The following is a 16,296-nucleotide window of genomic DNA, read 5'->3' as shown; positions in this document are numbered from 1 at the left end:
TCAAGGGGCTGACGTAGATTCCACTGAGGATGGGGTTTGAACCAGCAAATTTCTGATCACGGGCATAGATCGGCTTAAGCACACTTCAAACCTGCCCATTCATGTAAACAGAATGGGGTGTATCTCAGTGGGTTTGGGATCTGTGTATGCTTCCAGAAGGTTGTGGGTTCGGATCCCATGGCTGGCAGTGTATTTGTATCACCAAAGACTCCAGGGGAGATGGCTGACCCTGCCCTCTCACCCCGTCATTTCCTCGCCTGTATGTCGCCTCCAACAACCGACCAAATAAATAACTGAAAACCCCCCGGGATGCCAGTAAGCTTGCCACATGCCACTGGGACACATCCCCCACCCCGTGCAGGAATCCGGATATTTTTGCACGTGTGATTCACACAACATGCAACATGTGTCAGAGTCCGAGATCGGGTTTCCGCGGAGCATCTCACCACCAGCTGGCGTCTGCATTCTCAGAGAGCCCTGAGGATGCGGGTCCCACGGGAACGCTGACCAGGGGGGACCACGGCAGCCCAAAGTGCCCGCCTCTATTCCCAGCCTCATTCCCACTCCCTAATCGTCATGGAGGCGCCTGCCTGGATTAACCCTGGGAGACGCGTTCAGTGGGACTCTGAAAAAGCCGTGACTCTGTCATCGCCACTGCAAGGACACATAGTCTCATGCTGAGTAAGAGCGCTTAAAGCGAGGGGGGGGGCAGCTATTCTCACCGATTAAAGTAAAAATGGCTCAGTTAGGGCTGCATACACGGAATCAGACCACAAAGGCTAATTCGGTTGTTCATGATGGTTTGGAGCCATTAGAAAAGATGGTATAGACTGCGTCCCCCCCCATCATACCGTGACACTGTTCCAAAAGCACCAAAATGAGAGCCCCCCCCCCAGTAGCCTGTGCTGTGCCTTACAGCAGGGATCAAATGGGTTGGTCCTTTCTGTGGATCATGGAGGGGGGGGTGATTAATTACAAAATGCACTGCACGTGATGTTGCCTGAGCAGCAGAGAAGAGAGGAGAGGAGCCTGTAGCTTCCTGCTGCTGGGGGCCATGTAGGATTACCCGCCTTTACTCAAGGGGAATCTCAATCAATGTTTGGGGGGGGGGGCAGTGCTAAGGTTACCCTTTTCAGGAGAAAGTCTATTAACATATTAACATGCCCCGCCCACCAGCCCACCCCTGGCCCACTCTGCCCTGCCCACCTCAGCCCAAAGATGCCTCACCAGCGTGACGATGGCACATTCTGCCGTTAGCTGAGCAGCACTGAACAGGGTCCGGACAAAGCGGTAGATCTGCTTCTGTTCGGGGTCACGTTTGTCGTAGTCGAGTGGTACTTCAGATTTCTAAGGGGACGGGTGTGAAAGCCAAAAGGGTAAATCCTTATTTCTGCAAGGACCCAATCTCCCAACTGTTTTTAATATATCATTTCCTAGCATGTCTGCATAAAATTAGACAAGCCAGGAACATGTACCGATAGAGGATGCAGCTTTTCATCAAAAATGTCCAGCAACATTCGTCCGTCTGTTTCTCTGAAAGCAAGAGCAGAAACATTAAGTTGGGAAACTATACAGAGGCTGAAATACTGCCTATGAGTCTACCAATGCCTTACCGAGGAACCAAACAGACCCCGGGAAGGGAACAAGCAGACTGGAAGCACGACAGTGCAAGGAAAACATCCGTGACGGTGATAATTACATCACTTCCTGTTGAAGGTTATGGTCCGCATTCACAGCAGAATTACATTGTAATGTTCAGTGACATCACTTCCTGTTGGTGATTATGGCCTGCTTTGACACCATTAGAAAACTGAATTTGAATTATTATGGAGTTAGAAATTCTTTCTTATTAAAGAAGGCCGATGTTGGAGCCGTGTGCCAGGATGCGGGAGCCCACCAGTTCTCTGGGCAGCGTTTAAAGGCAGATTATATGAATTATTAAAAGCCTGGTGTCCATTTTGGGGTCCAGTTCAAAGGAGCATGACATTTAGCACCCAGGCTACACGTCACCTTTAGTGCGACCTTAGGCCCAGAACCCCACAGGTGCTTCCAACTTCAAAGTTAATGGGGCACACATGTAACAGCAGTCAGCAGCCACGGCCCCCACACACACGGCACTGTGCTAACTCCCTCACACCTGCATGTAGAAGAAGCTGGGTGCAGAAACTGACCTTACCTCTTTTTGATGTGGTAATAAATTGCTAGGGCTACACTGTAAAAACAGAAAGATGTCAGTGGTATGACAGACTTCGTAGCAAGGCATCTTAAATATTTCCATTGACAATCAGCTCACACATTATAATTGCACATTTCATGCGATATAGGCTGTGCACCACATGTATGTATGTTGGCTGTATTGTATCTATGGAAATTTTCAGCACTGCATTGCTTAAATGAGAACAAACAGCCGTAGTTATCACACCTTGTGTTTTTCCCTCGTATGTGTCTTGTATTTATTCTCTGTTATTATCACGTCTTTAACAGTAGCAAATTGAACAAAAATTTCTACTGGTCTTGGTCATGTGGCAATGAAGATTCTGAAATGTTCATATAAACAATAACTTAACTACTACAGTAACCAAACTACTATACACCTATAGGAGCATGTCCACAATGTAAGGTCAGACTGTATCTCCACATAACTGTAATTATGCATATGATCATATATAGGTAACAGCAAACTCTGCTATACGTATACACTACTGTGGTATAAGTAAACACGCCCCACTTAGGCACATTTACCTGAATACACTACTGTGGTATAAGTAAACATACCCTGCTTAGGTACATGTGCCCATATACACTACTGTGGTATAAGTAAACATGCCGTGCTTAGGTATGTGTACCCGTATACACTACTGTGGTATAAGTAAACACGCCCGCTTAGATACATGTGTCTGTACATACAACTGTGGAATAAGTAAGCACACCTTGCTTAAGTACGTGTGGCCATGTACACTATTGTGGTATAAACAAACATGCCCCGCTTAGAAACATGTGTCCATATACACTACTGTGGTATAAGTAAACATGCTCCGCTCAGAATCATTTCCGTAAAGACTACTGTGGTATAAGTAAACATGCCTCTCTTAGGTATGGGTGCCCATATACACTACCGTGGTATAAGTAAGCATGCCCCTCTTAGGTATGGGTGCCCATATACACTACTGTAGTATAAGTAAACATGCCCCTCTTAGGTATGGGTGCCCATATACACTACCGTAGTATAAGTAAGCATGCCCCTCTTAGGTATGGGTGCCCATATACACTACTGTGGTATAAGTAAGCATCTCTGCTCTGCCATGAAACTCACCATTTAATGGTATACTTCAGGTTGGGCTGGCTCACAGTGCTCTCGTCTAAGTATATGGTGGAGCAGGAGCTGTATTTCCGCCGCAGCTGCCCTGGATGCTTCTGGAACATAACAATGTGGGTGTTTACTGTGCTCTCATCTGCTCCAGAGAGCTGACCGTGCCACCGCCACAGAGGGGCATGATGGGAAGGCTACTCCAGAGGCGCAGAGGGTATCAGCTGGGTCTTAGCAGGCTGGTTCCATGTTTGTCCGCAGGCGTGACCTCCCGGGAGGCAGTCCCGTTAGCGCGACACGCACAGATGCTCAATGAAACACGCTACTAGAGACAGGCCACGGATGGTGGTCGATCTGTCCCCCCTCCCCCCCACCACCCCGTATGCCGAGTCACGCCTCAGAGATCAAACACGAGCGAGGCAACCAGGGGCCAAATCCTAGCTGGAAGTGGGATCGTGATCAGCCTAGTTACTTATTGCCAAGAATGACGGGGGACTGGGGGGGGGGGGGGCGAGGGGGAAGGTGACGTCACCAGCTTTCTGCGATATGACATCTGAAACCCCCCCGGGTACAGTCAGGTGATGAACATTGGGAGTGGGCATAACTAACTCCGACACGCCGCCTAGGTGGCTGAATGAAGGGGTGGCAATGAAAACCGTTTCCAGATTTTGAACACATGCAGTTTGGAGGCAGGGAATGAAAGAATCTCTATCAGAAAACAAAGAACTAAAAACTATATGAGACCTGTGAAAATAAAATGTATACTTGCAAACATAACCCCAAGCTGTATAGGAACAGTGACATATAATTCATTTAAAAATATATATACAAAAAAAGGAATGAACCAAATATAAAGTAATGTGTATAAAGATAAGTACATACATGGTTGATGTAGAGGCTCTTTCTCTTCTCCCGCACTGTAAAGACAGTGAGAGCAGAGTGACGTCACTGTCATGCGTGCAGCGTGAGAGGCAGGCAGATACACACAGCAGCAGATAAAGGCCCGAATGGGTCCCATCCAGAACCCTGCGAGGGGCCCAGACACTGAGCTCCACATCACAGTCACGCGGGGGAACAGGGAGACGCCCCCTAAAACAGTAGGGACAGCCAGGCGGATCTCACACAGGGCACTGCTGTTGTACTGCAGCATCACTTGTTCACCATCGCTAAGGAAAAGGGGCGATTTGGTTTATTTTTCAATTATTCCTATTTTAATAGGTTGTACAGTGTCAAGTTGCCAACCTAATGTAGTAACCGTGTAGTACCACTGTAAATGATCCATGTTTTCCCATGATTTCTCTGTCACATCTTATTGTCCATCACAGCATAACCTGCTGTCTGAACATTATCATTACTGAAAGTCATGTTTTGCTTTGTGCCACTCTAAAGAACCTCAGAGTCATTATAGGATCAGATGTACGGCCATTTAAGAGACATTGATGGTCATCCCTGATATTCTCCAGGCCGTTTTGGGCCACTGCGTGTCCAGTGCTGAATCTGGCACCATCTAAAAAGCACAGGCACTGGCGCCGAGCGAGACAAGGCCTCCTCGCCCTGGGCAGGCCCAGCCACCATTTGGCTTCCTGTCTCTGGAGGGGGCAGGCGATGCTGACTGGGAGAAACGCAGGGCACAGGAAGCCAGCGGGCCGAGGGCTGTGCCGGAGGGGCAGGATTCCTTGCCGGACTGAGAGTTGCTCTGAAAGCCCCATCTCCCACCATGTTTTCTGACTTGTCTAGTGTATTCTGGTGCATAAAAGCGGAAGTGTCAGTTAATGCTCCCAAGAAGGCCGCCACAGTGATATGAATGTTGATCATGCTAACACTGCTGATGGCACTTAAGTATTGCTAAGTATTAGGCAGAGGGGGCTGGGCATCACTGTGGGCAGGGGCACGGGGTGGATACAGGTTACAGAAACATGGAGCGTGAAGTGACACCCACAGGGCGGACAGTGGTAAACAGGGTCACAGAAAGCTGGCAACATCAGGTGTCACGTGTAAAAACACATGGAGCACAGCACGCCTGATGACACACGCACCCTCACCTCTCTTGTTCGCCACGGCAACTGAAAGAGAGAGGAGTCATTCCTGTCATGGTCACAGGGTCAACACTGAATGATCAAGCATCTTACAGAGCATGAGGCTGAAAGCCCTGAGGTGACACATCGTACCACAGAAAGATGCTGACACTGGGTGGTTTAACACCCAATCAAGGGGACTTATTCCCAGGAACTGGAACATCACATGACTCGTAGATCTGAACTCTGATTCGCTGGGGTGGGACATGTTCCCAGACATACAGCCAATGAGAATATGGGAGAGGGTGCAGTGTCACCATAGGTCACTAATCACTCATGTGAGTGTTGGCCTCATTTAAACTTTAACAGGGGAAAGCCAGGGTAACTTACCATCTGTCTGAGATTTACTCAGGAATATGGTGCTGGCTCGGGGGTGGTCCGACGGGTTGGACTCCATATTCAGATCTGACAAAAAATAAATAAAATATATTCAATAAAATACACCGAATAGAGAGCATTAATTATCTCTGCAGAGAGTCTCAGACTTCTGGGTAGTCAAAGAAAATCTGGACAGTAATCCTGGCCATCCCCATGCATCCCTCAGAGGGTGCAGGATGTGGAGGTGACAGTGTGCACTGAGCTTCCCCCAGGCAAGGAGTTATTAATATAGGATTATTAATAAACAGCCATGTGAACACTGTACTGGGGCATGCTAACAATGCACACGCTGTACAGTTTAATAGCTCACCGAGGACAGTATCTAGGACATCGTAAGGTACGTTTCTTTAGCAAAAGGGTGACTGGTCTAGGTGCAGTGCCTAACTGAGGTGATGCTGCAGTTTACTTATCATGCGTCATCGCATGGTGATATCCAAGTACCACCAGCAGGGGGTGCCGGTGGGAAACCTTTCAAGGAGCTGTTCATAGGCGGCCGACAGAAGCTGAAGGCAGCCCATTTAGATCAGGAAGACAGTATGATGGAGAAACAGGGAAGCCAGAAAAGCAGAAGCTATACAGAAGGGGCCAAACGCCCAATTACATTCCTACAGCAATGCAGTAAATTGTACCTTTAGTTAAAATACTGCAGTTATGCTCCTCTGACACTAGATGGCACATACAGTGTGCAAAACTGTTGTTTTCTCAGCAGTAAGAGGCTCATAAAATTATTGCACACTTTAACAGTCTCCACACCCCAATAAGGATTCTGTTCAATGCACTTACAGCTATTTTCTGTTTATTGTTTTCACTGGGCACAGGACAGGGGACACCATGTTTGTGACGACAGTCCGACAGGACACACACTCTCACACTAACGGCATTGTGGACACATCACTCCAGCTAGAGGCCTGAAAGAGGAAACGGGGTAGCAGGAGGAAAGCCGCACAGACACTGCGAGTGGGGGTGGGATGGGGGCAGGAAAGACCCCATCACCCTGGAGGTGTGAGGCCACAGTGAGGTCACCCACACCTCCACACCACCCCTCCTCACACGATTTAGGCAGGTTACGTTCGAGACTGATGCAGTCTTCATCCATTACTCAGTCGATAATCATTTGGTACGACTAGGTGCCGGTCTGTTGTATGTGGGGCTCAACTCAAAAAGTAATTTTGGGCCGCGTAGTACAACATAACAGGTCAACAGGTGAGCATAACAGTGCTGTGATGTGACGGCATTATAATGTGAAGGTGTAGGGGTAGGTGAGCCCCTGTAGTTACACCATGAGCAGGAGTGAATAGGCGTTGGGTGTGGGGCGACTTGCTGGTGATTTACGGTTTGACCCACGGAACAGACCAACATTTCAGACAATGGAACCACACGGAAACATGCCTGACTAGGGGCTGGTTTCCTTCCATGTTTTAGGAATCAATGAACTGAAAATGAAGGGTGTGCTTCCTACAGGAACATAAAAGGGATTGATAAGACTTAAGATTTACATTATTTGTAAGTTATTTTATGTGGCTAGACCTTGCACATATATATGTAGGTACGAGACCAGACATCGGTTAATTGGTGTCTTCTGTCCTGCAGGCTATTTTTCACAGGGTGCTATTAGCAGCTGGAATAGTACTGAAGCAGCCTCTTCCATGTGGTCCTCACTCCCAGCTAGGTGGCACTGTGGACAGACACGCCTGGGCACAGTCGCCACTCCAGGGGGGCACAGAGGTCCTGACCTCATCCAGCCTTTAGAAGGATGATGTAACCCAGAGAGGAAAGGGAGCGGCCCCGGCGATGGGGAGCAGAGGCAGCATGGTCACAGGTCACGGGGCACTCCTGTTGTACCCTTGAACTACCTGCTTTGTTCCCAACAACTGCAATAACACAAAAATTTATGCTAATTCTGACATATGATTTTATTATGCTAGTTTTTGAGAGAGGGACTGAAAACTTAGGCAAAACTTACCAATCATTGTAAAATGAAAGAATCATCCGGAATTTTTGGCAACATCAGGTGTTGCCTGATGTTAATAAATGATATTCTTATGTTCTTATTATGTTCTTAATAAATGATGACAGGACCGTCATTAAATACAAACCCAAGATGCACAATGTACAAAGTTTACTAGTAGTAACAGGCTCCAAACGCAATGTGTTTGAGATGCAAAGGAGACACTTTGTGCTCTCAGATGCCTATGGGGGAGGAAGTAATATCACATATTTTATATTTTTAAAGAAGACAGACAAATTTCTGGAACCTTCCGGGCATTTTGCTAAAAATGCTAGAGTTTCGGCCTTGCAGCTACTGAATGCCCCACAAAAGGGAGGGATATCATGAAACATGAGCTTCCTTTGTTCAAGGAAACTGGATTACGCAAGAACGCGCACTTTCTTCTCAGGAACAAAAGCCGGAGCCGTCATGGTGGCCAGAGCCAGCTGGGACCTGTCGGCCAATATTTACGCGCCGTGGGGGGGAGGTCGTATCGTAACCTGGCTTAAGCATGCAGCGGATCCGGTTAGGTCGGTGTGTCTGGGCCAGTCTGTGGATTCCTACATCATGTTATCATTGTTATTATTGATGTGACAGACATGGGACTCACACCTCAAGCTAAGGAGACGCCCACAAATCAAACAGTGAATCGTAGCAAAAACTGGCAGGCGTGGTACAACCCTGCCAAGCCCCATGGGAAGCATCCACCTGCCCTTTCCATGCTGAGAACTGGGGCTGTGCATCTTCACTGGTCTCACGGTTCCATTGCGATTATCATGTCGACGATTCCATCCGAACCCAGGACGCATCACAAAAGTTCCAGAACCAGCGCCGAACCAGCTGGGCTACTTTGGTACTCCTGGTTGGGCCTTGAAACAGTTCTTTGGTCGCAAATATTATGCAAATAGCCTGCCTCTGAAAGACAATACAAACGCCGCCTCGAAAATAGTTGCAGTCTCAGATGCCAATGATAGACAAAGTAAAAAATAAATAAATAATAGTAATCATAATGGATGCATGGACAACTGAAGAGACCCAAGCTTAAACTGCGATCTGCTCAGGTGATCAGGATGGCAGGACAAAATATAAAGTATTCTGTATAATATAGCTATTTTGACAGCACTGTTTTGGAAAATTTTTAAATATCACAATGTGATTTTGTTGATATAAATATTGGGGTATTTTATAAAGCAAAAAAGGAATTCAGGATTAATTTAACCAGCAAGGGTGAGAGATTATGATTGTCTCAGAGAATTTATGCAGCGCTCATGCAAAAGCAGTGGAGGTAAACTTTAAACTGAGTTTTAAACATACAATAGATAATCTTGAAAAGGAATAATCAGAGTAACACTGGTAGAGTAACACTGTAAAAATATTTTAGCAAAACTTTAACCCCTTGCACTATAACGTCCATACAGAACTTAAAGGTTGCTCTTAATCTAGATGACAAGCGATGTGAGAATTGCATTTGCATTACATGCGATGTTGGTATTAAAATTGCACATCGTCTAGCTCTATAATGTACTACAGCCATTTTTCGAATTCAGTACATAATAACCTGGCTTGCGTTGTGATGTCATTCGGCGCAGGTACCAGCAAAAAACCAACACCTTTATGTACTGTATGTACTTTGCTTCGGTACTTCGTGTGATAGAAAAGGGCCCATAGACAGTAACGATTGCTATGAGAAAGTTCTTTTGAACTTTATTTTCCAGTCACAGCCAGAAAAAATCAAAGCAATGGTACGTGGCTTTAATCGATTATGTACTGTTACTGCACCGATGCAGAATCGTTCACATCCGCATTGCGAAACAATTTAGAAACAATTTATTTCCTCAGCCCTACCAGGACCACCCTTGTGGCGATGCAGTGGAACTTGGTGGCTAAGTCGCTAACAGAAGTATATTGTGACGCCCGACCCGTCCGCTCCTCATGTGTGCCACGCCCCCTGGTTACCCACGTGTTCTTCCCTGATTGTTTCCAGCGTTGTCAGATTACTTTGATTAGTCCTGTCTTATTTCAGTCCTGGTCCTGCCTGTTCCCCTTGTCGGTCATTGATGTTAGTTGCTGTGGGCTGATGTTAGTCGTCGTGTGATGTTCCCTGCTCCCTGTTCGCTTAATAAATCCCCGTTCACCCTACTTCTGCCTGCTCGCCTACTTCCTGCTCGCTCGCCAGCCGGCGCGGTCACCCGCCCAACGACCGAGCGTGACATATATACTGATTGGAGTGTCATACCATAGAGTCATAGCTACTGGGCATGATTTCAGCTTCTACATATATCAAGACTACTGTTTAATTCCTCGTTTCCACCGACGCTGGGCTGGTTCTCATATGGTGCCTTTTGAGAACCTGCCCACATTCTCAACGGTTTAAAGAAAAACGAACGAAACAGAAATGTTACGTAGGCGGAAGTGAAATTTTCATACGAATTGCATTTTTAGGATTTATTTTGATCTGTTTCGGATTTTAAGTTTTTATAAGCTGCAGAACCAAAAAAAAGTTTTCGGAGTATGATTCACTGCACTATGCCTCAATTTCCTGTATCCACTTTTGTCTCCGTAAAAGTAAGAGTTTATTCTCGCTCACTGTTTTGCCGCTGTCCGTTTAAGGATTGAGAAAGAAGAGTTTTAGTTGAAAATTGAACTTTGTTTTTTTTGCCTCATGATCTCTTGGCCACTCAGTCCCCACAATATGTAATTTATTCTACCTGTGACATGATTATCATTTGTTTTTCAATCTGACCAGCAGATCAATCTTACGTTTTCACAGAATAAAAAAATGATGAAATGTTATTCCTCTAATAAGCTGGCAAGTTGTTTCACTGCTGGTACCAGCGATTTTAGACAAAACTATATTGGCTATGAATTGAATTTTCTGAGTATGCGGAAGGTTTCGGCGCTATAGTCTGTCCCACATTCGCTGACGTTACGGTTCCAAATTCTGAGACCAGCTTTTCTGTGGTTGCCGCGTTAGAACTGCAGTCGAAACATGCGGAACCAGTTGCAGACTGGGAAAAGGGCACCGGCTCCAGCATTGGTGGAAACAAGGCATTGATGAAAATGGGGGGGGGGGGGGGTATCTTTTTTTCTGATGACGACGGCCAACTTGTAAAAATGCATGCAATACAAGATTCTGGCCACACGTAGCACGCTGGCCTGACCTTCCTTACAGGTGTCAAATGCCGCATGGGAAACCGTGAATAAATCCCCTGGTCTCCTGACACAGCAGGCTGACATCATTGCTGTTTTCTTCCAGACCAGCTGTATGGCTTTATTCAAGCAGACTGCCTGAGGTCTGAGAGCGGCCCCATCAGCTGACAGGGGAGGTGGCTCCAAAACTCAGCTGGGCAAGACTACACGCAGCAAGCAGGCTTTTTAAGAAGAATTGGGGTCTTGCTGGTCAATGCGGCCTGCCTGAGACAGCACGGGATCTGTGGGGCGCCCCCTGGGGCAGTTGTAAGGACATTACAGCCCAGATGGATCTGCATTACCCTCTGAATTCAGATTACCTAGAGTTCACCCTTAATCTCTTTATCTGATTAACTTCTGTTCGGTTGGGGGACTTCATGTGGAAATGGGGGGGCGGGGGGTATCTAAGAGTCAGCAGAGACTCGGTGCAGAAAGGTGCTTGAGATGAATAGATAAACTTGTAGGCTTGGGCGTTATTACGGAATACCCCAAAGATATTATTTTTAACACCGTCAAAAACACAGATGCTCCTCTTTCTATTAAACTGAGACGGAGATGCTGCATTTGTGGTGCGTGGCGTTAGCATTGTTTGGTGCTAATTTAAGTAATTTTTTTTTTCTAAAAAAAGAACACATGTGTAGGTTAATGCCGCAAAAACCACTCTGCTATGAATGCACTAAAAAAGACGAAGTGGCATATGTGAAACCTAGTGCACATGTGGCCGCAGATTGGGCAGGCACCGCAGATTGGGCAGACGCCGCAGGTCATGCAGCAACAGCGCAGTCAATAAATGGATGGTAAGGTATTTAACTCTTCAAAAAAGAGTTATCTCCTCGTTTCCTTAGCATGTTTTCACACTGATGAGCCTGTTTAGGCTCTCTCTGACTTTGAATTTTACAGCAGCCTACATGATTCATATTTTTTTTGTTTAATACCGAGATGGAACGTCTAGAATGTATGACAGTATGAAAAAGCTTATCAGCTTGGTACCACAGCATTCCATGGCAAAGAAGTTTCTTGGGGTACATTTGTCAGAAATACAATGACTAATATGTTTTATCCAGCAATAATGGTCGTCCCTATAGTGCTTGGAAAATACGACAGAAATCACTCAGATTCTGCTGCTGTGAAGATCAGGCAGGTTCCTGCTTTCTTGAACAGACGCGAGACCCGAAGTAAACTTGTAATAAATACGACGGCAAAGAAAAATTGCCACTCTCTGGAGAAGAGCCATGCCAAGCTCTGAATCAGACCCACAAGCCGGTCCTTCTAATCCTAACGCAGTGAAGATAAGAAGCCACAGATTCTTCACCATGATTAAAGATCGAGTCGCTGAGGAGATTAAAACTTGCCTCTGTAATCTTCTCAGAGGGACCTTCAACTGAAACACTGATATGATGAGCTGGGAAATGCTTCAGCTTGGGGGGTGGATTTGGGAATTCGAGGTGAACGTGAGCCAAGAGAATTGAAGAATGCTGGAGCTCCAAGCTCAAAGCTCTGAAAAGGCCAAGCCGGGCCTCCCCATCTGCAATAAGACGATACGTTATGAGAAAGGTCACCCAGAAACTGGTCCTCCAGTCCTGCATCCTCAGTCACTGGCACTTCCCATAAGGCGCCAACATGCCTTAACAACCAATGGCAATTCTACGATTTTTTAAGTTAGGGGCCATAATTCATACAGATGGACCAACCAAAGTTATATTTTGAATCGGTGAGTGACAGGGGAGCGGGCACTCCAGGGGCTAATCAGCTTTCGGGGGGGGAGTAGAGACTCCAAGGGCCAATCAGCTTTTGGGGGAACGGGCACGCCAGGGGCCAATCAGCTTTTAGGGGGAACAGGCACGCCAGGGGCCAATCAGCTTTTAGGGGGAACGGGCACGCCAGGGGCCAATCAGCTTTTAGGGGGAACAGGCACGTCAGGGGCCAATCAGCTTTCGGGGGGGGGGTAGGCACTCCAGGGGCCAATCAGCTTTTAGGGGGAACAGGCACTCCAGGGGCCAATCAGCTTTCAGGTGGACTGGGCACTCTGGGGACCAATCAGATTCCAGCTGGGGCCTGTGCACCTGTAGCCCCTCCCCTCCATACATCCTGGTTTGCAAAATTCACTGCAGAATTTCAGGTTAAATCCCATCATAATGACACTCAAGAGTGACACAGGCCAATAAGACTGAAAGGGGCGTTACCCTGGGAGGGGGCGGAGATCTGCCTTAATAGTTCAGGGCACGTTTAAGGCCTCATGTCCAGGGCTGACTGGTGAAACTGGACAAACATATACTACAAGGAGGCGGGTAGAAGGATACTCGTTCAGGTTTAAACAACCAGCTTCCCTATCTATCTATGTGTGTTCTTGTGTGGTAGGTAAGGTATTGACAATATATTTACGTCAGGGGTTGCCAATCTTACCCAGAAAGGGCCGCTGTGTGTGCAGGTTTTCGCTGCGACTCCCTAATTATATTACTAATTAGAGGACGGATTGGCCGAAGAGTCCTCACACCTGGGTTTGAACAGCTGACCTAAAGGTTATCCGAAAAACCTGCATAGACACTGGTCCTTTGCGGATCAGAGTGGCCACCCCCGATTTACGTACATGATAATTTAATCTCAACGTAGATTTACGTAGATGATAATTTTAAACTCAAGATAAGGCTGCAAGGTCCATGAGCAGGGCACCTCCTTGAGGCTACTGGAACGCGCATGTGACACTGCTGCCGTCCTCTGCAGCACCAGGCTGCAGTGTGACCGGGATCCGGGGCTCTCCCCGTTTGCCCCAGGGTGTTTTCCACAGATACAGACGTTACAGCGTCTCACGTAGCCATGACAACGAGGTCGTTGTGAGGCTCTGAAAACGGGAGAACGGCAGACAGATCGAGGCTATATTCAATATAAATGACAATGAGGCCCTCGTTAGGCTAAAACAATCAAAGGACAATTAGCAGCCTGGATACGGCATGGCTACACATGGCATCACAGATAATTAAAGTTTATATGTTCGAAAAACCTCAACTTTTTCCCATCTTAAGTGAAGAATCAAACATATTGCTTAATGAGATTCATCCCTATCTGTAAACCCTGGACGTGTGAATCTCTCATGAGCCTGAATTTCTAGCTGTCCTCTAAAAATAACTCCTGATTTAGCCTTATGTAAAAAGCAGCTGCTCTGCTGATTTCAGTGTGGTTATGCAACTCGGAGCACTGACAGGGCCTTCAACGTGGCCGCTGATTAAACCTCAGACAGCGGCTTCGTTAGTTTTGTAAACACCTTTTGTTATGGTGACATTCAAATGGATAAAATAACCTTGTGCGGCCCAGGGTCCGTGGGAGTGGCTAGTACGAAGTGGCAGCCTATTCTGCTCTGCCAGGAAACAGCCGAGGCCCTGAAGCACCGGGCCAGAACAACTCAGGGCATGGAACATCCACCCAGGCCCTAACACACCATCTGGCATCCAGGAGGACACAGCGCTAATCGCGAAAAAAAATCCCCATGGTCCTTTAGTCACATTAGCAGAGTGGCTGCTTTGTGATAGCAAAACGGCAGCTAAGCAGGAGGCTAAGCACAGTCCCCGGGTATCTCGCAGCACCAAAAACACAAAGACCGTACTTGTGTTCTTGCCACCACCAGTCTTGTAAACTTGCTTCCCAAGAATGAACTTGGGACACGATGCATCATGAGACTGTTCTCTGTGACGATGATGCAAGCCATGCATCCCTGATATTTGTGGCTGGGCAAAACGGACATCCGTGGATTCTTGCCGTCCTCTGCGCTTCTGTCCTTGAGTATTGGGACTATACTTCGGCAATGGAAGATGACGTCTAACAGGTACACGAGAACACAAAAACGGTCAAGTAAAAATATCACCCCTGACTTGCCACCATTACCGATTGTCTAGAAACAGCTAAAGACCAAGCTAAACACGGCACATTTTTAATGCCAGCTAGCATACAGCAGCCCAGGAGCCTGATAAGCACCAGCCTCCCTTGCTAGCAAAGCCTTAGCTAAGACTGGTGTCTAATGCTTGAAGTCAGCCAAGAGGCTCGCTAATTACTAGCTTTTGTTAACCCACACCTACGGAGAAGATGGGGGAGCATCTCAGGGACACGGCAGTAGAAAGGGCATCTCCTTCAGTTTCTCTGGCATAAAGTGATCAGACAGACGGGTTTTCGTATCAAACAGCCCATCTGCACGATGCTACAACCGTGCATCATGTTTCCTGTGAGCATCGTCAGAGTGTTCGCCATACGGTCACGTCCTGAGTGCGTCACAGACGCCAGCGCCGGTATTCATTGCCCTCCCACTGGCCAGTAAGGGAGGCGACGGCTGTTGTATTTTTGAGCTCAGACTTCGAAAATAAAACCTAATAAGAAGCAGTAAGAAAGTCGGAGTTAAACAGGGAATTTCACCATCAATCGGCTGTAAAATCCAGTGTCCATGTTAGGATGGTATCATGTGGGGATGTATGGATTTTTCCCAGATCTCCGGAGATTGAACATCCTTCCCCATGGGACATTCAACAAACACGGAGGAATGCATGGTACCCAACGGAATTCCAGAAGGAGGCACCAGATTCCGCGTTCCAGTGTTCCCAACAACAACAGAACGCACTGGTGCCACAGTACAAGCTGAGGGGACAAATAACAACAGGCATAGAAAACCTTTGGGGGGTATTAACACTCTCCTGCCAGTAACGTTTGCTGGAAATCATCAGGATCTGATTCGGGGTGGGGGGGCAAATGTAGGCGGACACAAGAGCCTGCACCCATAGGCAAGCCAGAGGTTTTCTTTTGGCAGCTGCAGGATAAACGTGCTAATCTGATTCGCTAATTGAAGGTATGCACATGACATCACAGGAGGCAGAAGTCATTGCAGTTATACCCACTGAGTGGCAGAAAGACAGCGCTGGCATTGAACTTGGATCCTGCAAAAAAAAAAATAAATAACTCCTCAAATGGGAAGGAACTGTTGCGTGACTGATTGTAAAAAAAAAAGATTTAACAAGAAATCGGAGGTATCTCTTAACAGACTGGCGAAAACTGAAGAAAAGAGAAGCAGTCTATGGAATCTGGGTTCTGAAACGTGGATTTGCGGTTGTTACTTCTCAAATAGTTTGGATTTTTGGGTGAAGCCATGCCGTAGGTTATATACTGTACTGACCACTCATCAGTTAAATATTTAGCATCATTCATTTATATTCTGTGTAACTGTAATATTTTTGTCAGCATTTATTAAAAACACATTGATGATGCAGCTTATGCATTAAAAACAAAGCGACAAGCCCAGTTTTTCCTTATAAGGGGATATTCCACAAAGCTAGTTTAGTTATTTCTACAAAATATTCTGTCAGGAAACCCAAATGGTTACCACA

At 46.7% G+C, this 16,296-nt stretch overlaps 1 protein-coding gene across 4 annotated transcripts in view; it reads right to left on the bottom strand.

Moving 5' to 3' along the window:
• LOC125739047 (cyclin-Y) overlaps positions 1-16,296 on the bottom strand; it is a 36,892-nt gene that overhangs the window by 6,176 nt on the left and 14,420 nt on the right. Inside the window, exons 2-8 of one of the 4 annotated variants that reach the window (XM_049008926.1) lie at positions 5,713-5,787; positions 5,350-5,370; positions 4,186-4,224; positions 3,314-3,440; positions 2,177-2,212; positions 1,476-1,533; positions 1,228-1,347 (exon numbers count right to left, since the gene is read on the bottom strand). In XM_049008926.1, the coding sequence (XP_048864883.1) occupies positions 1,228-1,347; positions 1,476-1,533; positions 2,177-2,212; positions 3,314-3,440; positions 4,186-4,224; positions 5,350-5,370; positions 5,713-5,787 (476 nt within the window). The remainder of the gene's footprint in view (positions 1-1,227; positions 1,348-1,475; positions 1,534-2,176; positions 2,213-3,313; positions 3,441-4,185; positions 4,225-5,349; positions 5,371-5,712; positions 5,788-16,296) is intronic. The other 3 variants (XM_049008753.1, XM_049009000.1, XM_049008837.1) reach the window with 3 other exon arrangements.

This window comes from Brienomyrus brachyistius, chromosome 1 (genome assembly GCF_023856365.1).
Source record: "Brienomyrus brachyistius isolate T26 chromosome 1, BBRACH_0.4, whole genome shotgun sequence".
NCBI classification, from domain to species: domain Eukaryota; kingdom Metazoa; phylum Chordata; class Actinopteri; order Osteoglossiformes; family Mormyridae; genus Brienomyrus; species Brienomyrus brachyistius.
This window is presented reverse-complemented; position numbering and strand designations above follow the sequence as displayed.